Source organism: Meleagris gallopavo, chromosome 11 (assembly GCF_000146605.3).
Source record: "Meleagris gallopavo isolate NT-WF06-2002-E0010 breed Aviagen turkey brand Nicholas breeding stock chromosome 11, Turkey_5.1, whole genome shotgun sequence".
NCBI lineage: Eukaryota > Metazoa > Chordata > Aves > Galliformes > Phasianidae > Meleagris > Meleagris gallopavo.
In genome coordinates this window covers 14919965-14941367 of record NC_015021.2, presented here as the reverse complement: position 1 = coordinate 14941367, position 21403 = coordinate 14919965, and the positions used below count along the sequence as shown (strand labels likewise).

Sequence of the window (21403 nt, the reverse complement as noted above, 5' to 3'; positions counted from 1 at the left end):
GGTGTTTTGACTTGCTGAAAAGCCAGAGTATTCCAGTCTGATGTCCAGGGCTAAAATATTTTATTTAGATTTTCTTGAATAAAAGATGTAGCAAGGGAAAAGAAAAAAAAAAACAGAAATACTTCATTAAGAAAATTCTGAGGTGTTATTTGAAATTCTGAAAAAAATGTCTGATTTTAATATTTTGACAGTGCATCCTCTGAGGAGCCAGGCAGAGGGCAGCAAAGGTCTCTTGCACAGAGCAGCGCCTGCTTTGCTGGAACCAGTTGGGCAAGAGCTAGCTGTAAAGGAACAAGTTTCACTGGGCTGCACTGCAGTCCATTATGTGCTCATCTGCCATCAACACGAGTCTGATTCAGGATGGGAAGGAGCTGCTGTGCACAAATACACAGATTCAAATGCTGCGATACGATGCATTCAATAGGTTTCTTGGAGATTTTGGTATAACAGAGCACTGGTGAATCATAAAACACAATCACAGAATCATTAAGGTTAGAAAAGACCACTAAGATCACCAAGTCCAACCCCAACCCATCCCCACCATACCACTAACTGTGTCCCTCAGTGCCACATCTCCATGGTTCTGGAACGCCTCCAGGGATGGTGACTCCACCTCCTCCCTTGGCAGCCTGTGCCAGTGCATCACCACGCTTTCTTGATTACTGGGTATGGTGCTCTAATTCACTGTGACCACGTTCCTCTGATCAAGATAAGAGGTCCATATTCACTCTGTATTTATGTTCTCCCACATATGGGAATGCACTGAGGAAGCTCCCAAACAAACACGTCTCGTATATACCCTCATTTTCTCTAAGTGAGACAGTGGCATTACACCAGGCCCAGATGCTGGAAAAACAAAGTAATTATACAATTTGTAATGTGGGAATTGCAACAGCAAGGCTTCGAAGCAGAACATCGTTCCTTTTACCCTGTCTTTGTCCTTTCATAGAATCATAGAATAGAATCATTGAGGCTGGAAAAGACCTCTAAGAACACCTAACCACACCTCTAACCACATTCTTCAGTGCTGCATCTCCACTGCTCCTGGACACCTCCAGGAATGGTGACTATACCACCAGCCTTGGCAGCCTGTGCCAGTGCATCATCACTCTTTTGGAGAAGTTCTTCCTAATATTCTTTCCTTGCTGTTAAGTATTGCCAAGAGAGAAAAACTCTGCTATAATTCAGAACAAACAAAAGCAAACCAGAAACTATTAAATAGAATAATTTTAGCTATTTTCTATCATTTTCATTATTTCATTCAGTTATGTTTCTGCAGGAGAGAAATTGGGACTGAGAATTTCTGGCTTCTTTAGGCTGAGTTTGACAAGAAGACGAAGACAGAGCTGGTCAAAATGATCCCCCTTGAACAGCACTGTCATTGGATCAAAGAAATCTCTGTACTCCATGCGTCTGAGCAGCAGAAAATATCTCCACAGCTCAACTTGAGATGCTTAGTGAACAAAGGTAGAGGACTCACTTTTCCTCTTGCCTTCCTGTCCTGAAAGGTGGGTTATGCTGCAAGTGCAGATGTTAAAAAGATGACTGCCAAGTTACCAACAGGCTGCAATGAGTGTCTGCATGTAGCAAGCTGCCTTGCTACCCACTGGCAGTTGTCTGATTGCATGTTGTGTTAAACAGACTGCTCAGAGGGCTGTGGGTGCCCCATCCCTGGAGACATCAAGGTTGGATGGGGCCCTGGGCAAATGCGGTGGGGGGCAAAAAGTCCATGGCAGGAGTTGGGGTTGGATGGACTTTGAGGTCCCTTCCAACCCAAGCCACTCAATGATTCTATGAATACCAGCTTGCATATACTGGAATTTTCAGGCTTTAGGAAATTCTGTATTAATTCGTGGTTTTAAGTTGGTCCCTCTGGAGCCTTCATTATGAGGCATGCTAAAATTTCACTGTTTGGTCACACACTGTGTTGTTCACAGGGTACCCATGGGGCAGGACGGACATTGCCGAAGGTGCAGGTCACATTTGGTATCTCAACACCCTTATCACCCAGTGGGTGCATCCAGCCTTACCACATCCTCAACATTTACACTGAAGCTTTATATATGCATGTATACACAGCATTTCCTGGGAATAGCCTCAGGTTGTGCAAGGGGAGGTTCAGGTTGGGTATTTGGAAAGAATTTTCTCCAATAGAGTGGTGAGGTGCTGGAATAAGCTGCTCAGAGAGGTAGTGGAATCACCATCCCTGGAGGTGCTCAGGAAACGTTTAGATGTGGCACTAAGGGACGTGGTTTAGTGGGGTTATATTGGTGGTAGGTGGACAGTTAGGATGATTTTGGAGATCTTTTCCAACCTTGGTGATTCTGTAATTCTATGATTCTACGACAAAACACTGAAATAATATAAAAGGAAGCATTTGTTTTCAAATCACAACTGCAGTTGCTACAAGTTGCGAGTAAACTGTGCTTCTCCAGACCTGAACTTCGAAGATAGACATCCACTAAGTGAACGTACAATTAGCAGCTGGCTACATCTGAAGGGTAGGGACTGCGACTTGCCAAGCATTATACAGGCATTCAGGGTGAGAAGCCAGCTCGAAAAAGTAGTTTTCTGTTGGTGTGGCTAGATTTTCTTGCTCTTCCCTGACTCTTCATGACAGCATCAGAATCCTGCAGCAGAGGGATGAAGGCCTGAAGCAACAAAGCTCCTGTCATCTCAATTTGTTCACGGAGCAGGGCACTGACGCAATGCTGCCGATAGGATGTGGCACATCATTAAAGACTTTATGCACACAAGGGTCTGAACAGAGCTCTGACATGGGAACAGCAATCTGAGTAAGAGATTCAAGTGGAACTGCGTGGCATAGTTATCTTGCAATTACAATATGCAGGGATGTTATCTCCTTTCATGTGCATCCTCTTATTATTGCAGTCCTGGGAGTGACTTGCTCAGCCACCGGTTGAAGTCCATTTGTGGTTCCATTTGGTCACGTCGTTCTTTTTGGCATCCATAAGCTGAACATCACAAGGACCTCTGGGGACAAATGTCTATTCATTAAAGAAATTATTATCATGTGATTGTGACCGCCTTGTCTATAAGGATTTTCTCCTTCTGAAGGTGTACTGGAAATACCAAGAATAAAGAAAGATGAAAGTATCCTACTGCTTTTACAAGTATTTAACAAGAGAGATAAGGTAAGTAACAAAGCATACGAGGCCCATTGGTCAGCAAAGAAATCTTCCCATTTACCCATGGGTATTTTTCTAACCAGAGTCACTCTGGGCACTGATCGAGGTGAAATTGGTTGTAAATGTGGGAAACAGCATCACTTCGGAGAGGTCTCCATGGCCGAAGGTTGAGCTGAGTCACCTGGCTATCAGCCCCACAATGCTCCCATGTGCTGGAGCTGTGCCTATTTCTGGAAAGCCCTACAAAAGGAAAAGGTCAGATCATCTTGCCTGGAAATTCCCAGCTATCTTTTCATTGGGACAGTAAATAAAAATTAGGTCATGTTTCCTTTTTTTTTTTCCCCTCCTTTGCTTAAGTGTGGGGATGTGTCCACGTGCTGCAGTTGCTTCATGTGCAATCAGTTGAGAAACTTAAGGCCGAAGGACTGCATTTTCCGTGCCAGTGTTGACTGCTAATCTCTTGCACATTTGTTTGTTCTACAGCATCTGTGGCTGCCACCCAACGTTACCTCTGATCTGTAAATAATTGGTAAATGCTGAAAGCTGCTGAGCGTGCTTTCCATCCTTCTTGAAAGTCACACAAGCAGAGGTGCTGTAGATGCTGGAAGGCAGTTGCATGGCAGAGCCGTATGTGATGCTGTCTGAGAGCTTTCTTCCACAGAAGGTTTAGATAAACAAGGTCACTGATTAAATGTGTCCCTCCCTCCTGCAGGGAACTGGCAGAAAATCAGCAAAGAACCAGCATGGCAGCAGCTGCTGGGAGGGAGGGTAGATTAGCAGGGCTTGTTGGGGCACAGTTCTGTCTGTAAGATCAATTTTAAAGGGAATTTCTTGCCACACACAGTGTGCAACCCTCCTGTTCTCTTCATATGAACACTTCACAGTGCTTGTCCCCATCATCCTGCTGTCCTTGGAAGCAAGAAGGAAAACTCCTTGAGCAGGGAAGAAAGGCGTGAGTCAGCTTCTGGCCATTTACATGGCCCACTGTCACATTGCTGCTTTAGCAAAACAGATTTCTTCTTTTAGCAGCTTAATGAGGTTAGTGCTTCACTTGGTAAGGCTGCTGGCTGCCATCAAGCTGGAGATTTAGGAATGTGGATGTGATGGGAGGTTATTGAGCTTCCATGCTACTGACTCTTTTTTTTTTTCCCTTTTAAGATATACAAAATTAAATACAGAAATCTCACTAAATCTTTCTCCAAAGTATTTGGGAGGCTTATTTATGATCCTGAGTCAAGCTGTAAAACCTGGGATGTCATAGAAAGTAACCCAGCCCGAGATAAAGCCTGCAAGGGGAGAAGCAGGAATGGCAGTATAATTAATTGAAGGCTCAGAACTGTCACCACTTCAGGTTTGGTCGGAGGATGTGACATCTTCTCACAGTTACATGCCAATCTGCAACCCTCTGCGATGCCCGCTTGGTCACTTCTGTCTCAGCCTTCCCCTCCTGTATTGTACCTCCTGTTGCTTTTCTTTTGTTTGCCACACACTAATTAACGACTCTGAGGAGTACCTGACTGCAAAGGACTATGAGAGGTGTAAGCTGAAGATAGGCAGTGGGAGTTGGTACAGCTCCACTTGTACTAATCTGGGATAATGTATTGCTACAAGTGGAGTGTAGTAATTATATTACTGAGTTGGGCTGATTCTGCCTTTCATGTTTCACAGCTGACTATAATTTAAGTTCCTGCTGTGTAAATGTAGGGGTATTAATACTTTTTCTGATTAGCAGGTCAGCTCCGTTACAAATTTTAAATATAAATAATCCTGTAGGGGTTATAGGAATAGATATCTTTTCTTTGACATATCGTAAGTGTGGTTAATAATGATAAACCACCCTGAGCTGCTTGATAGATTGGGGAACTAGAGAAATGAAATCATTCCTTATTGTTAGTACTGTATAAAGTAAATTGAAGTTATAGATCCATCCTTATGTCTTGTGTGGGTTGGTTGTTCTTTTTTTTGGAAAAACTGCTCAGAAAGAATGGTGGAGCATCGGCACAGGCTGCCCAGGGAGGTGATGGAGTCACTGTCCCCAGAGGTGTTCTAGAACCATGGAGATGTGGCACTGAGGGATGTGGGCAATACTGTTGGTAGGTAGATGGTTGGACTAGATGCTCCCAGAGGTCATTTCCAGCCTTAATGATTCTATAAACTCCTGGACATCCTGGTTTTGAGCATATGGACTGTTTAAAGGTAGTGATGGGACCTGGGCCACACTGGTCCTGCAAATAAATGTTTGCTGATTGTGTGTCTGGAAGAGGAAGCATGAGTCTATTTATTAGCTTTGCATAGATCAGGTCATAAAAAATGACTTTTCTATTCTGTCTTAAAGGTATGTTTGATAGCTGCAGCGTTGGGCAAGGTGAAGGAGACAGAATGATATCACTGAGTCACTTATTTCCCTAATTTGCCAGGTTTGCAAAATACTGCATGTATGTGGGAGGACAGGGCAGTTTCTTGTTCAGGCTTGTGCTTCATTTTTTCTCTTTCCAATGCAAGATAAGATCACCTGATAATTGACACTATGCTTTCCCCCTTCTGTGTTGTGCAGTAGGAGTGAATCCCTTTGTTAGCAGATGACGGATTTTTGACACGTTCTGTAAACTTACTGACAACTGGTCCTCATAGCCAGGACTCTGAAACTCTGATTGAAACTGTAGAAAATAAACCAAGGATAACAAAACCCTTAACAGAAGTGATGTACTCAAAAATAGAAATTATTAGCAATTAGAAATTTATATTTAATTGTTAGATACAGCATAATTTTTATGTTTTGGCATTGTGATGTATGTTTGTAAACATTATCTTTGTGTCATTAATCCTCACTTGAGGAAAATGCTATTCGTGTACTGGCAGACAAATCCAAATTTGCAACTACATGTAAAGATAAATAATATTTGAGACTAAAACACCTAAGTCTAAGTCTAACCTACTATTTACATTTTGGCATGTAACTCTCATCATCTGAATTCAGTAATTAGGAGATGAACAACTATGTATATTTTTAAGGTTCCCAAGGCTTCAGCAGAAGTCATTCCATGTTTTCAGGTTCTGGCTACCTACAGACAGGTTGGTAGCCTCTGGTCAGCCATCAGTCTGATATATCTCAGTAATGGGAATAGATGGGGTGCCAGAAAAGGGTAGGCAGTGATAAAGAGGGAGGGACAGAGGGAGGGAAAGAACTGAGACTCTACAGGACTCAGTCTGCAAAGAGTACTGGCATAACGAGGAGGAAGATCACCTTTCCCAAGCTCCAGTACTCTAAGCTGAAAAATCAGCTCTGAAATGCTGACAATTAGTCAAGCTTTCGTCATTTTAATAATTTTTTTATTAAGTGTTCAGTTTCTCAAACTGCAAAAGGCACGCCAGCAATTCCCTCCTGGACCAACTCCTCTCCCATTGCTTGGAAACTTGTTGCACTTGAACTTTCAGTTTCATCGGGATCTTCTGATGGAGGTATTTATTTTCAGATACTCCTAATTGGTTAATTTTTGTCACAACTTAAAGCTGATAAGTTAGCAACCAAATGATATTTTTAACTCTTAGGAGAGGAGCAGACAAAGTTTGAATCATAGAATATCTTGAGTTGGAAGGGACCCCATAGGGATCATTGACTCCAACTCATCTTTATATATATGTATAAAGATGAACTTGATTCCTATATTCAGGTTAGGAAATGAGCTGGCTTCACAATAAGCTCATTCCTCAGTGATTCTTAAGAATCAAACAAACAAACTTGTGGATAGGGTTTCTGACTCATTATTTAGCTAGGAGAATACTGAGTTAAAAAGATGCTTCTCCACTGCTGATAACTCAGCAGGGAGGTGTCACTGCCTATAACAGGGGAGCTGAAACTAGATGATCTTAAATGTGCCTTTCAATCCAAACCATTCTATGATTCCATGATTCTAACTCCAAATGAGTTACTTGAGGAGAAATAAGTGACTGCTGTGACCAACTGGATGTAATTCTGATGGTGCCTTACACAGAATCTACCATCTTTTCTGTATCACTTTGGGAGTAGAGTCCCATTCTTGCATGAAGCTCTTTTTCCATTATTAACTGAATTTCTTCTGTCATACTCTTGTCTCTGCTTGGGGGTTTCTACTGCCTCCAATGGTCAGTGCCCTAATATTGTGACTTAGCTGCAACACACTGCAGAGCTGGTGACTAATTTGTGGTTCCACCTTCTCTCCTGGAGCACACAGAGGAAGCAGGTTTAATCAGTTGGTTTTCCTCTTGCAACAGAAGGGTTACCTGGAGGCGCAGAACCTCTGAGATGTGCACAGTGTGGCTGTTCTATTAACTAGTACAAACTTTGGGACTGGAGATGACACAACCTAAAATACGAATTTTCTTTGTTTCGGCACCATGTTGCTGCAGCCAGTGCTTTGAAAGGAAAGTCACTTCCTCAGGGTAATTAAAATTGGCTACTGAAAGCCTCAATCTCAGAAAAGCAAGTCTGCTTCTAGCTGTAAATCTATTCATAGGGATGATGTTCACAGCATAAAACTGCCCATTTGGCCAGTGAATACCAAGTGTGGTATCTACTGGAGGTGTATGGAGCTTCACATGTTCTCTTCTGGCAACTTTCCCATCTACAGCTGGCAAAAACTTATGGCAACATATATACCTTGTGGTTTGGGTGGACCCCGGTGATCATACTGAATGGATTTCAAGCAGTGAAGGATGGCATGACGACACACCCTGAAGATGTTGCTGGGAGAATGGTATCTCCTTTCCTCAGAGCAATGGCCAAAGGAAAAGGTGAGATTTTCCTTCACGAGGATAAATAATGCAGAGTAATGTTGACTTTGCAACCACTTCTGCCTCAGCCTTGTCAAACCCTCTACCCTCTCAGTCAGAATGCTCTTCCAATGGATACTGCCCAAATCCCCTGCTAGCCCTCATGCATAGCATGCCCTTCATCGTGATGCATTTTATCCTGAGCTTTCCCAAGCCTGGGAAACACTCCAAATCAGGTATTTCTAGGTGACTTTTTTCTCTGTGTTCAAGATGTGTGCAATCCTAGCTCAGGACTTGGAAATCTTTCTCTCTTCGTGGAATAATCCATCCTGCTGCAAGGGATTTTGCTGCACGTTACATGAACACAAAGCATCCTGGTAGGTTTGGCAACTATATGTAATACATGTGGCTGCCAAACACCTTCCATGTAGTTTGGATATATTGGGCTATGATTTCTGATTACTGAAATTTGACCTCCTAAAGATACTTTTATCACAGTGTGTTTCCTGATTTACTCCATATATTTCACAATATACTATTTTTAAATGAATCGTTTGTGTCTATGGTAAATATTAATATGCCAGGGAATGCTCTCAGGTATTTTACTGGCAAGTGGTCGCTCGTGGAAGCAGCAGAGACGCTTTGGTATAATGACTCTACGCAACCTGGGAATGGGGAAAAAAGGCCTGGAGTACCGAGTGCAAGAGGAGGCTGCTCACCTGGTGGAGCTCTTTAGGAACCTGAAAGGTATCTATCTGCTATGAGATTAGACACTTTTCAGTCCTGGATCCATACCTTCAGTATGAAAGCTTACCCTCTTTCTAGGGTCAGAGTGAGTACAGAATGGGATATCCAAACTCCCTGAAGCCTGAAGAGCAGACTCAGTCTATTATTACAAGTGGGAATTTCTTAAAAAGCTCTTTCTAAACTTACTGAAGTAGCAAGCTTCTGAAATCCCTCTTTCTTGGGTTTATCATTTATATATCACTTACTGAATGAACAATAACATGGTGTCATTGAATTGTGTGGCAAAGTTAATCATGGCTTTTCCACAGTAGGTAACTAAAGAGTATTGCAGAGATGAGTCCTCTTTCTAAATCCCAACGATTCCAAGTGCCATGACATAAATTGGGGATTTTAGTGTCTGGCTAAATAACTATTGGCAAGAGAACCAAAAGCAGGAGGTGAGAGCAGAACTTCAGCAGATGATCTGGCTCGGTGTAGCATCCAAGCCAGGATCACTTCCATCCAAAAAAATTTTTGACAGATGTCTGTCTCATATCTTTAAAAAAAAAAAAATCATCAGAAATAACTACAGTTTCAGATGTAGAGAGTATATAAACATTTTGTTACTTCGCAGTTTCTTTCCATCTATTCTGCCTCTTTGGACTTCCCTAGCACAGGAAGGGCTATGAGACTGTTTTAGAGCTATGCTCAAAGACTATGTATTATTTTTGTGAATACACATTTATGCCACGTCCGTCCCCATTCATGCCCCAGCTCAATAAATGGAGAATTTTATGCAATCTCTATTAATCTCTTGTTCTGTTTGTGTAAGGAACAACTGAAGAAAACACTGAAAGTGAACTCTAGTTACTATGTTTGCAGGAAGACCTATGGATCCTTCTTTTCCTCTTTTCCATTCTATTTCAAATGTAATCTGTGCTGTGGTTTTTGGATATCACTTTTCTGATGAGGACAAAACCTTCCACGAGCTGATCAGTGCCACAGAGAAGATATTTAGTTTTGCAGGCAGCTTCATTTATCAGGTGCGTAAATAACAGGTTGTTTTTTTCTGAACTAGGTCAAAAATGAAAGGGCAGTTACAAAAATAGGTCTTCAGTAAATGAAGAACTATTTGCAACAGTACAAAAACAATATATATGTTCTCTGACAGTCCCAAGATTCAAGTTTTGTCTGAGATTTTTTGTTAGATAGCCCCCATAAGATACAACGAAGGCCAACTTTGCATCCAAATTTTCTCCATTAGTTACATTTTGATGTTTGCATCAGTGAATAAACTGGGTTATGGGGATTTTCAATGGCATGACAAATTCCACTGATATTTGAGTTTTATAGGAAAAAGGAAACCAAAATGTTGATGAGGTAGTAAACCTTCAACAAATCTATCATGTGATAGTAACGCTATTCAGGTCACCTGTAGTAAAGCTGCTATTTAAGCAGATAGAAGGAAAGTCTCTCTAGTCCTGTCTCAGTAACATGGAAGGCTTCAGACAAGGTTCAGGATATCCTCTAAAACTGCACAGTGCAAAGACAAATTATAAACCGTGTCAGGAAGTAATGAGACAAATGTCTGCTACAAGCTTATAACATTCCAGTCCAAAGGTTTAGGGAAAAGAGACTGGTGTAAACTAACAGAAAACAGGATGAAAAGGCAAACAGGACCCTTGAGTGTTTCCAGCAATACCTTCCCTTAGATCCAGAGAAGTGTCTTACTGGGTTCTGGTGTATAACTACCGCTGGTGTGTCACTCCTGCAGCTGTATGAAATCCTCCCCTGGCTGATGTGCCGTCTCCCCGGTCCTCATAAGAGGGTGTTGTCTTGCTATGATGTATTGAGTTCTTTTTCAAGGATGGAGGTCAGAAGACATGTGGAGAGAGGGACACCAGATGAACCGCGGGATTTCATTGACTTTTATCTGGCTGAGATAGAGAAAGTAAGTGTTCATCTGCCTGGTTGCACACTGATGGAGTATGTAAAGCCAAACAGACAAGGAAATCAGCTATTCTGAAGCCTTATCATAGTCTGTTGTATTTCATAGGCTTGCTTACACAAACAATGTCATAATAAACCTGTTTCTTTTCCTCCCTGCCCATGTTATTCATTTCTCTAGCAGGAAGTGTCCCATGAGCAAAAGAAGCTCTGTTAAGGACACAGAGTTTTCCGATTCAAACTTTGTCATTTTGGAATACCTTTGGAAGCTAAGAAGCAACTTGAGATACCTAAGAAATATCTCCTGGAGGTGATGATGTATATGTAGCTACTACCTCTGGTCATCATCTTTCAGCTAGTCAGGCTGCCATGTTCTCAGTGTTGGCACATGGGCTCAGGAAGGTCATACATCCTTTTTACAATAGATATGAGTGACTCTTAGAAGATTTACTAAAATAAACACTTTAGAGGCAAAGATGCATCTTTTTATCTGAATTTTCTCTACCGGTTTTCTATTTTACTCACTATAAGAAAAAATACTTGGATACCTTTCTTCCACCACTTGACATCTATCCTAAACTGAGAGAGGACACGATTGTCATGATCTCTTGTTAAGATTCTTTTATTCAGATGCTTTATTCTTCATTATTTACTGCACTGTTTGATGTCTTACTGTTGAGACCAAGGCACAGAGTGACACACTGTGGGCCACATGTTTAGAAGTCCACTCTGGACAAACTGTAAAAGCTGCTGCTACTTTTTTCATAGAATCCTAGAATTGTTAAGTTTGGAAAAGACCTCTAAGATCACCAAATCCAACCATTCACGTACCACCAATATTGCCCAATAAACCTCATCCCCAAGTCAACAGGCATAAGCCTGCCTGTTTCTTTTTATTCTCCTATTTACAATGACATAATATTTCATCTCATGAAAAAGAGCAATGCAGACTTACAATGTACATTCGAGAAATGGTTCATCTCTTAGTACTTGTCAAAAACTGTAACTTTGAATATTCTTTGTGCATGTTTCTCAGCTGCTTCTCAGGCAGAAGACATGAAGGATGATCTAACTTTTATGGTTTAACTTCAACTTTTTATCATAATCTACAGTCTAAAGATGAGGACAAGCCCAAGTATGATGAAGACAACTTGGTGCATGTTATAAATGATCTTTTCCTCGGTGGATCAGAGACCTCAAGCACAACCTTGTACTGGGGATTGCTCTATATGGTAGTCTATCCAGATATCCAAGGTGAGAGGGGTTCTTGCTGTGAGATGCTGTGAGATACTGTGAGTACAACTAGTGTTAATGATGGAATGTAAAGAGTTGAATGCACAAAAGCCATTAGATGAGCTTGGCTCTGACCTTCTGAGAACACTAAAGCCAACTTGCTAAAATTACAGCAGAAGAAGAAAACAGAGCCCTCCTCTGAGCTGACCAAACCAGGTGGCTGAATGGTTCTCTTCCATTTCTGGCACAGCACAGTGCTAAGCACACCAATACTCCTAACATGCCATCGGATTGCTTGATCTCTTACTGGCTAAACTAGTTGGTCAAACTTTGGCAAGTTTTAAAGGGCTGCCAGCTGCCCTAAGGAAGGCTTGTGGTTCTGACAGAATCAGCTGTCTCATCCTGTATCTTTCCCCTAAAGAAAAAGGTGGAGATGTGCAAGGTAATCGGCACAGTGCAAAACCATTCACCTGTTTGAAGAGCACAGTGAATCCTTGTCTCTGCTGAGTGCTTCAGCAAAGCACAAGTTGAGGCAGCGAGCATTCATGGAATATGGGTGGCCTCAAGATTTTAGTAAAGCCTATTCTATGTGTAACCAGCCAATGGTATTATCATTTCATTTTAAATAACCACTAATGATTATTTAGGAGAAAACAAAGCGTGAGTGTGGAACATCTGCAAGAGACAGAAAGATTGCAGATGCAGAACAAGGAGTTTAAGGGGAGAAGTCTGGCTACCTGATGTGTAGAGACATTTTCAAGCAAAAGCTGCTGACAGTACACGCAGACTGCATCTGTTTTGGTTAATACTGCAAAAGAGATTGCTCATCTAACACCAATTCCATGAATGACTGTAGTTCCAGGCTGAGTCTCCTCCATCTTACACCTATGCTTGGAGGAGAAAGGCTATGGCCAGGGCTTAAGAAGGACTCCTGGTGTTGGTGGTTCTTCCATCTGCTCTGCTCACACACTGAAAGTGAGGGAGATCCCCATGTTCCCACAACCTCTGCAGGAGGCAGAAAAGGCTGTCATTGTACGCATATTTGGGCTCAAGATTTTAGGCTGATTCTGGTGGTGTTTGTTCAGTGTTGCCATACTTAGACCAACTCTGCTTAACTCCTCTCATGCACTGAGAGTATCCAAGACGTTTGTGTACATTTTGAAAGAAAGATTTAGATTTTGAGATAAAGGAAACCAAGCAATCCCTAAATACCTTCAAAATCTGAAGCTGAGTGACATGCCCTACACTAACCAAAGATGCAGAGAGAGAAACATCAGAGCTGGGATAAGTACAGTGTGGTCCTTGCTTATGATTCTGGGCCACGCAGTTTTTGTTGTTGTTTTGTTTTTCTCTTGAGTTTTACTTTCATATATTAAAGTGAGATATTGTATGTTAAAGACTTCATGTACTATGCTGAAATACTGAATTTTCCTATTTCTCTAAGAAAAAGAGAGCAATTGAAACATTTGGTGCATTTTTCCCATCTCAAATGGTGAATATTTCTTCATAGAGAAAGTGCAGAAGGAGCTGGATGCTGTTTTGGATCCCTCTCAGACGATCTGCTATGAGCATCGGAAAAAGCTGCCCTATACGAATGCTGTGATTCACGAGATCCAGCGCTTCAGCAACATTGTCTTTGTTGGTCTGCCCAGGGTGTGTGTGAGGAACACAACATTGCTGGGTTACCCTGTCAAGAAGGTATGGATATTTCAATTTAACATCACCTCTTCCTCCTATAAACTGTTCTCCACATAACCCAGGAGTATGCCCCCTGGGTTACCTGCTGTGGGTTACACTAGAAGTGTCATTAGAACTAGCAGTAGAAGTGGTCACCATGATGCATTTGTACCAAAATCAATACTGTTAATTCCCACTGACATGGCTGCAGGGCTGGAACTGAAAATTTCCAGTAGAAAATGACTAACAGCTCCCATTTTCTAGGAGGATAATCCTCTAACCACGTGATATCTGCTCATTGAAAAGAAATGGCAACAAGGCAGTAGCAACTGATAGGTGAAGTGAGTGAACAGAACTGTATCAGTAGTTTCTTTCTTGCAGGGCACCATCGTTATTCCAAACATAGCATCTGTTCTCTATGATCCTGAGCAATGGGAGACACCTCGACAGTTCAACCCTGGCCATTTCCTGGATAAAGAAGGAAACTTTGTAAATCGAGAAGCATTCTTACCGTTCTCGGTAGGTAAGTACACCAGCAATTTGAGTGGCCCCAGTAGATTAGATGAAGGATACAGAAGTGTGAGTATTGCTTCAGACAGCACTTTATATCTCCACTATTTTCTGCTTTTAAAGCATAGTACTGATTTGTTATCTGCTGAGGGAGACAATTCTGTGCTGTCAGGCTCCAGAGTGCTCTTAGGATACTGCAGTGGGAATGCCACTTGAACACCTGAACTTCCTAGGTTTGTTGCATGTTGCAGTCATCCATTTGTGCTGATTTATTTTTCCTGTATTATTCTTCAGATGTATTTTTTTCCTGATAAGCAATGTGCCTCCTGTGTGCTGGAATTGCTTGCAATCCCTTCTACAGGAACAAGCTGAAAGAAAAAGAGAAATTCATCCTCATATACAAAGTTTCTAGTTACAGAACCAAAAACCCAGTTGCAAAATAAGGGAAGCAAGATAAAAGTACAGTTTGGGATCACATTCAGCAGTTAAGTTCTTACTCTGACAGTTTGGCTTTAGTATCTCTGCTGACGTAGCAAGGTAGTCTCTTAAATGCCTTCCTAGGAGTGGTTTCTTAGTGCAAATGGAATAGCTGGCTTTTGTTTTTCCTCTATTTGTCTGCTAATCTGGAAATGTGAATGTACTGTTAACTTGTTTTCTTTAATTTATATGGTTTCTGTGCTATTCATACCGCTGGTTCCAGGAAGGAACACTTGGCAATTAACAGTAGGCCTCTTGCTTTGCCTGCATATGACCAAGTTTTGTTCAGTTGCAAATGCTGTTGCTAGGTAATCTTGAACCAATGACTTTAAGTCACTAAGAAAGCATGTACAAACTACTGGCAGATTCTTTGGGTCTGACCATGAAGCTCAAAATGTCCTCTAAAAGGAAAGTCATTTTTGGCCATGTTGAGAAAGAAATGATGGTGATACCTCAGGGCTTTTCATTTGATGCCTCCTGACACTGGAAGGGAACTTTTTGAGAAAGAATTCAGGAAATTTTAGTTCTGTGGCTTTCAGGAACCTGCCCCTGAACAAAAGAGCTCCCTTTGCTTATGGCAAGAATGAAAAAAGTGACTGTCAAATAAGTTCCTAGATACTCACCGTCCTTGCCCTCTTCCTCCGCAGGGCACCGGGTGTGCTTGGGGGAGCATCTGGCAAGGACTGAGCTCTTCATCTTCTTTGCCAACCTGCTACGGGCATTCAGCTTCCGGCTCCCTGAGGGAGTGACGACGGTCAACACTGAGCCCATTTTTGGGGGCACGCTGCAGCCCCACCCATACAAGGTTTGTGCCATCCCACGCTAGGCTGCGGACATCACAGACCACCTTCACCTCAGTGAACTTCCTCTCAGATATAGAAACTGTCTTTGATCAACCAGTATATTGACATTAGCCTATCGCAGCACTGTTCAGAAAGTGGAGACAAGCCAAGATCCAGACCACCAACACTTCTGGTATGGTCCTTGTGAAGGTCCCAGGCATTCTTGCAAGGATCTATTATTTTTTTTCCCTTTTGGAGAGCATCCAAAGAAAGACACTATGGCTCCCAGTTGTGAAGATTGCATTCTGTGCCTACCTGTCCTAGCCAAGTAGGATTGCCATGGTGCTCACTGTTCAGCAAACGTCAGTGTGATTAAACACAAGACCTCAGCAAGAGCTGAGCAGGTGTCATTTCTATGAGTGGTCTGACTTCAAGGCATCTGACTCTGGAAAGTGCACACTTAAAGGCCTACTTTGGTTTTACTATCATGAGACACTTTAATTTGTTGGCAGGTTGGAAATAAAAGAAAATAAAATGGAAACACATTGGAATATGAGTGCATTAATGTCTGAGTTTGAGGTAAGCATCTCCCACGGATAAGACAAAAAGAGTCAATGTGAAGTCAAATGAACTTAAATTTCACAGTTACTAACAGTGTGAATGTGTAACTCAGCAGTGTAATCATTGTTATAATGTATTGCCAGTTTATTTTGTCATTTTTAAAAATCTGTTTTTTATGATGTGGAATCATGCTGACTTTGTTTGGGTTACTACAAGGTTGGGACCTACAACTCTGTAGTCAGACCTTCCGCTCATTGAATGAACACAGTAACTGGCAGTAGAAGACCTTTATCAACCCTGCCTGGAAGAGCATAAATGTGGGGTGAGATATTCACTTTGCCAGTGGATTTCACTGCTAACTCTTCACAGCAGAGGAATGCAGAGGCTTTGGAAGGCAACATCTGGAGACTTCCTGAACACACAGATGTTTCCCATCTTTTCCGGGTCCTTCTCTTCATTATAGCCCATACTGTCCTTCCAGTCCTCCATTCAATCTCATTGCAATCTCTCCCTCACAATTTGCAGTTCCTGCTCCCATCCGCTCATTATCCACATAAACTCTATTTCAGGATTCGCCTTCTCTTTTGGTTTCCCACCACTTATATCCTTTCATCATACCAAGGTTCTGTCCCCTCTTACACTTTTCTGCACAAGTATTACAGACATATCAGTGATGAGCTGAAAACCACAACCAGTGATTTATAGGTGGCGTTTGGAAGATATCCTTTTTTCTTCTTTGTGGTTCTACACCATAAAAAGGACACTATAGTAACCACAGAGGCACTGGAGGTAGCTCAGAGTAAGAAAATATAAATGAAGATTTGATGCAGGAATTCTGAAAGATCTTTTTTCTAACATAGTTGCTCATAGGCACTGATCCCATTCAAGACAGACTGTTTAAGCATACAGCTGGAGGTGACAGCCAAGTTCATCTGTAGCTATGACAAGGCAAATTGCTGTAGTGTTCCTGAGTGCAAATCACTTTCGAAAAGGATTCAAATCTTGGAGTTCAGTAAAGCTATAATCCCTGCTATAAATTTAGGATTAAACTTGTATGAGGACCACAAATGTTTTTATACTGGGATATAAATTATTTGGAATTAAATCACTGTGGTAGATATGAACTTCCTATGTTTGAAATGGAGAAGAATGTTACTAAAAAGGAGTGATAGCTACTGAAAATCATGCTGAGATGGACCAGATCCTGGCACTGCTCCACCGCAACCCAGCAGGCTGGAAAGGAAATCAGAACAGTAGTGGGTTTCACAATAGCAATAAGTGCCATGAATAATCCCGCCTGCTGACTACACGCTATATCAATTACATCTCTTGCTGCCTTTGCCCACTCTTCTTGTCATCTTGCTACTCACTGAAGAGGCTTAATGAGAAGACACGTTCTCATGGACTGAAACATTATGTCCTCTGAGACTCTCTTAGAGAACAGCTCTGCTTTTCCTCCCAGAGTTCATTTTCCCTGTACTTGTACAGGGTTGCAGACACCCAGCTCCTAGACTGGCTGAGAGATGTGCAGAACATGGGGACAGAGCTGAAGTCATTCCAAGCCAGGTGCTGGAGAGATAGAAAAGCAGTGAGCAGTGGGACCGTGGAAGAAACCACTGCTTCCATGTTGTGCTGAGGGTTTTTATCCATAAGTGTTATTCCCAGGCATCCCTGGTTACTACTGTCCTTTAGCATTTTGTTGGTGGCTCCTAGAGGTGGACTCCATGTGCCCCAGTACAGTGAGCCATGAGAGCTTTGTGCCTGGCTGTGCTTGGCAACAAAAAAAAAAAAAGCCAACCTGAAGGAAACTGGGTTGGCTCAATTGGCTTCCCTCATCCCCTGCCCACAGCCCTTCCCATTCCCCTACCTCTTCAAGTGCTGCATTATTTCCTGATTCCCTTGTCATCACTGGTTACAGACCCTAGGCACACACCTGCATTACACCATCAGAGATCTGCCAGGTAGGAAGGCATACACCCTGGTGCTGATGACTGGGGTGGTGTAACATTTAAGTGAAGTGACTAACCCTCCACCCCATCTATTTTTTAACATAATCAATGTCAACCACAGCCTCAAGTCTCTGAGTTGTGGTAGTTTTGTCATCCTTAATAATATGGTTTAGAAGAGTTTGAAACCAGTTTGCAGGCATTTATTCAAGTGAAAGATCCCCAGCTGGATCTATTGCTTTTTAAACCACTGCAATTCTTTTGGGAAAAAGCCAGATCATGTCACAAAACCGAGGAGGTGGCTGCTCTGCTTAATATTTGCAGGACAGCAGGAGTCTGAAAGCAGAAGCCTATCGAATTTATATTGCTGGACATGAAAGGAGAGAGCTGCTCAACTTTATATGGTGCCTAGTACTGCAAAGATTCCAGTTAAGGAAAACATAGCCAAGTTGTCCGATCCTGACATCCTCTACTCGTTTTCTTTTTCTTCTGTTTGTTTCATGGTAGGGTTTTCCAAGATAGCAATATTTCAGGCTAGATATTTGCAAAAATTTATTCTCAGGAAGAGTGGTGGTGCATTGGCACGGGCTGCCCCAGGAGGTGGTGGGGGAGTCACTGTCTCTGGATGTGACCCAGAACCATGGACGTGTGGCACTGAGGGACGTGGTCTAGAGCAGTCACACGCACGGGCTGATGGCTGGATTAGATGATCTTATTGGTCTTTCCAACCTTAATGATTCTATGCCTAACAACCATATGGTGTGTCGAACTTCAGGGCAAACTATTTATCCTGGCAAAAGGAGAAAGCAGCAAGTAGAGACAAAGAGAACCTTGTATAAAAGTTTGGTACAGTTTGCATCCCTCCGAAGATTAAAACCAAATGTTTTCTCTTCTGTTCAACGAGTTGTTTAGGAAAATAAATGGTGTGTGTCAAAGGCTCAGGGTATGTTGTCCCTGTTGATGCTCCTGCGTATGAAATTGTGAATCAATTGCTTATAGTGGGGGAAACTGACATTGATGGGATTCCACTTTGAAAAAACCTTCTGTTGTACAAGCCTAGCACATTTGGGAATTTTTTTCTGTAGTTTTAAGGCCTAAAAAATAGTGTGTGCACAGGAGCCAACAGAAGAAGAAACATTCACCATCTCTCCAATGGAAGGTATCAAATGCAACACAGATGGAAATTGCTTAAAAGAACCAGAAGGAGTGGCACTGCACATCTTGTGGGTAAGCTATTTAACTCCTCACTGCTGAAAGTTCTGAACATTTGCTTCTGTTCAAATTTAATCGGATGAATTTTCAGCAGGAAAATTCCCTTTGGGCTCTTTCACACCAATGCAGTGCTTCTCATTTGTCCCGTTCTGACAACCTTTCCTAATGCCTACTGCATGCTGTCAAAATGGAACACTGACTAGTGAAACTATCACCTGGCACAGTATAGCTGTGCTTACGCTTTCTGCCATTCACTCCCCATTAAAATGGTTCAATATATCATACTTCCATCTATTGCCACAATCTTCTATTTTCCATTTGAAAATCTTACTTTCAAGCAAAACCTTGACCATGTGCCTCCTGAAACACAGCTGAGGCTGGAAAGAGATGGTTATTCAAGCAACTGGGAACCCTGAAGCATGAGCTGAAATGCACTTAACGTTATCCTCTTCCCTCTGAGTGAAAGTCTTGCTGCTGGCTCTTTTCAAAGCTTAATTTATTCCTTTGCTAGATGTCTTCAGGTGATAAAAATACATTGTGAATGGCAAATCAGATTTTCTTCAGTGAAATTTCTGGTCAAAACAAGAGATAATGTGCTGATTGAATCGGGGTTGCACACATTTCCTGTAATGCTTTGTTAAGAAGCCACAAATCATCAGATGTGAGATCTGCATTCAAGTTCATGTCAGAGCAGCCTGAACTGGGAACTGAGGGTAACCCGAGATGAGGAAATTCCTCCCCATAAAATTAATATCCTGTAAATGTCATTGTCTGCCCGCCTCTTCTTTCTACACTATGCCCATTATTTTTTACCACTGTGAAATACCACGTTAATACCATTTGCAGCTGACTTAAATTTCAGGAAACAACCAGCTTCAGTGTCATTAAAGAATTGGTTAATGGAGAGCTGGAGATAGGTGAAGTGTTAAAATATTTCAGTTTCAACTTGGGAAAAATACAGTCAATATATCTGCAAAAATCACAGTGAGCTCAAATGCTCAGTGGAAAAGAGAGGTCTATTGCTGCATGTGCAGAAATGCACTGCGGAATAAAGCAAAGGCACCTGTTTGAGAGCATGACTGTGTAGGGAATGTTACTTCTGTGTGTCTGTAACAGCTCATGCTATAGATCAGACAGATCAGATAAGCCATATGACGTAGGGATTGGAGAACAAAAGATGGCAAAATGTGGGGTCTGAAAAATGGCTCTGCCAGATTAACTCAAAGCATTGCAACCAACACAATGGTTGGGGTGTGCAAGCCAAATGGTTGGAGATCTGGGTGCTATGATTTGTGACAGTGAGTCCTTTTGTGAGATCAGATTTGCGGATCAAAACTGTACCTAAAAGTATCAGTTCTTTAACCTTTTTCTGACGCACAGTAAGTGAGTTTCATTTCATCCTTACGCCCAAGAACTTTGAGATGTCTCTGTAGATTTAAATCACACTGTTAGAAGTTGTTCTCATTTATTAGAGTAAGTTACACAACTATGCCTTTTTTGCCTTTTAATAGTTTAATAATTTTGCCTTTAACTCAGCACAGGAAGTCAATGCACTGTGAAAAGCACCTAATCAGCTGTATCATGAGGATGCCCTCTCTGAGATCAAATCCTACAAAGGCAACAGGTTTTGCCTGCTTTTTTTTTTTAGCTCGGGTGAGTACAATCCAGTTCACAGAAATGGTTTACAAAAGAACAGTGAGGGATTAGTTTATGATTCCGTAGGAGTTCAGAGAGCACAGAGCCAATGCACAAGAAGGCAGCGTGTGTGGACAGGAGTTGAACTTGATGATCCTTGTGGGTCCTTTCCAACTCAATGAATTCTATGAGCATATGAGCTGAGAGGAGGATTCCTTGGTATTCTTGCTCACGCCTGCCATTAAAATCCAAGCTGCAATGGGGACAAATGCTGTGAAACATATGGAGCAGAATGGAGAATTCAGATGCCCTAAGGAGATTGAAGGGGCTATAAGGCATGGTCATCAGAACCATGAGACTCAGAATGGGGTCTGGTCTGAGGTGGGACCTGCCATTCTTGCCTTATAGATAAGGCAATGAAGAGAAGATCCAGAGGAGACCTGGAATCAGACTGCACAAGGGATCTATCTCACTTGTTTTCTCCACCTTCATAATTTCTGTGATCATTTCTAACACTTCAATCACCAGAATTCAGCATCCTTCTAATTCTGAGCTTTGCTAACTGCTGTGTATTCAGGTGAATCAGAGATGTCTCTACAGGGACAAATCCACAACAGGTAACATTAAATATAAGCCCTGTGGGATGCCAGCAGGCCAAGTCCAGGGGTCCCAATGTTAAATGTAAGCAACATGGGATGCCAGTAGGCCAATTTGGGCATCCACGAGGCTCCACTAGTTTGCAAGGATTTTTCAGGGGCTTTATGATCAAGTGCCAAGTAAGACTTGAGAACTTTACCCA

The 21403-nt window shown here is 42.0% G+C and overlaps 1 protein-coding gene across 1 annotated transcript; it reads left to right on the top strand.

Moving 5' to 3' along the window:
- Positions 1 to 6389: 6389 nt before the first annotated feature.
- LOC100541465 (cytochrome P450 2J2-like) lies at positions 6390 to 16382 on the top strand. Its single transcript, XM_003209162.4, has 9 exons — positions 6390 to 6608; positions 7757 to 7919; positions 8496 to 8645; positions 9507 to 9667; positions 10399 to 10575; positions 11684 to 11825; positions 13315 to 13502; positions 13863 to 14004; positions 15116 to 16382. Exons 1-9 carry the CDS (start codon positions 6438 to 6440, stop codon positions 15292 to 15294), a joined length of 1473 nt encoding a protein of 490 aa, XP_003209210.1. The 5' UTR covers positions 6390 to 6437; the 3' UTR covers positions 15295 to 16382.
- The last annotated feature ends 5021 nt before the right edge of the window (positions 16383 to 21403 follow it).

Coding starts and splice junctions, on each gene's coding strand:
- LOC100541465 (XM_003209162.4), top strand. CDS start 6,438: ATGCTGACAATTAGTCAAGCTTTCGTCATTTTAATAATTTTTTTATTA. Junction 7,920..8,495: donor AGCAATGGCCAAAGGAAAAG/GTGAGATTTTCC, acceptor GAATGCTCTCAG/GTATTTTACTGGCAAGTGGT. Junction 8,646..9,506: donor GCTCTTTAGGAACCTGAAAG/GTATCTATCTGC, acceptor CTATGTTTGCAG/GAAGACCTATGGATCCTTCT.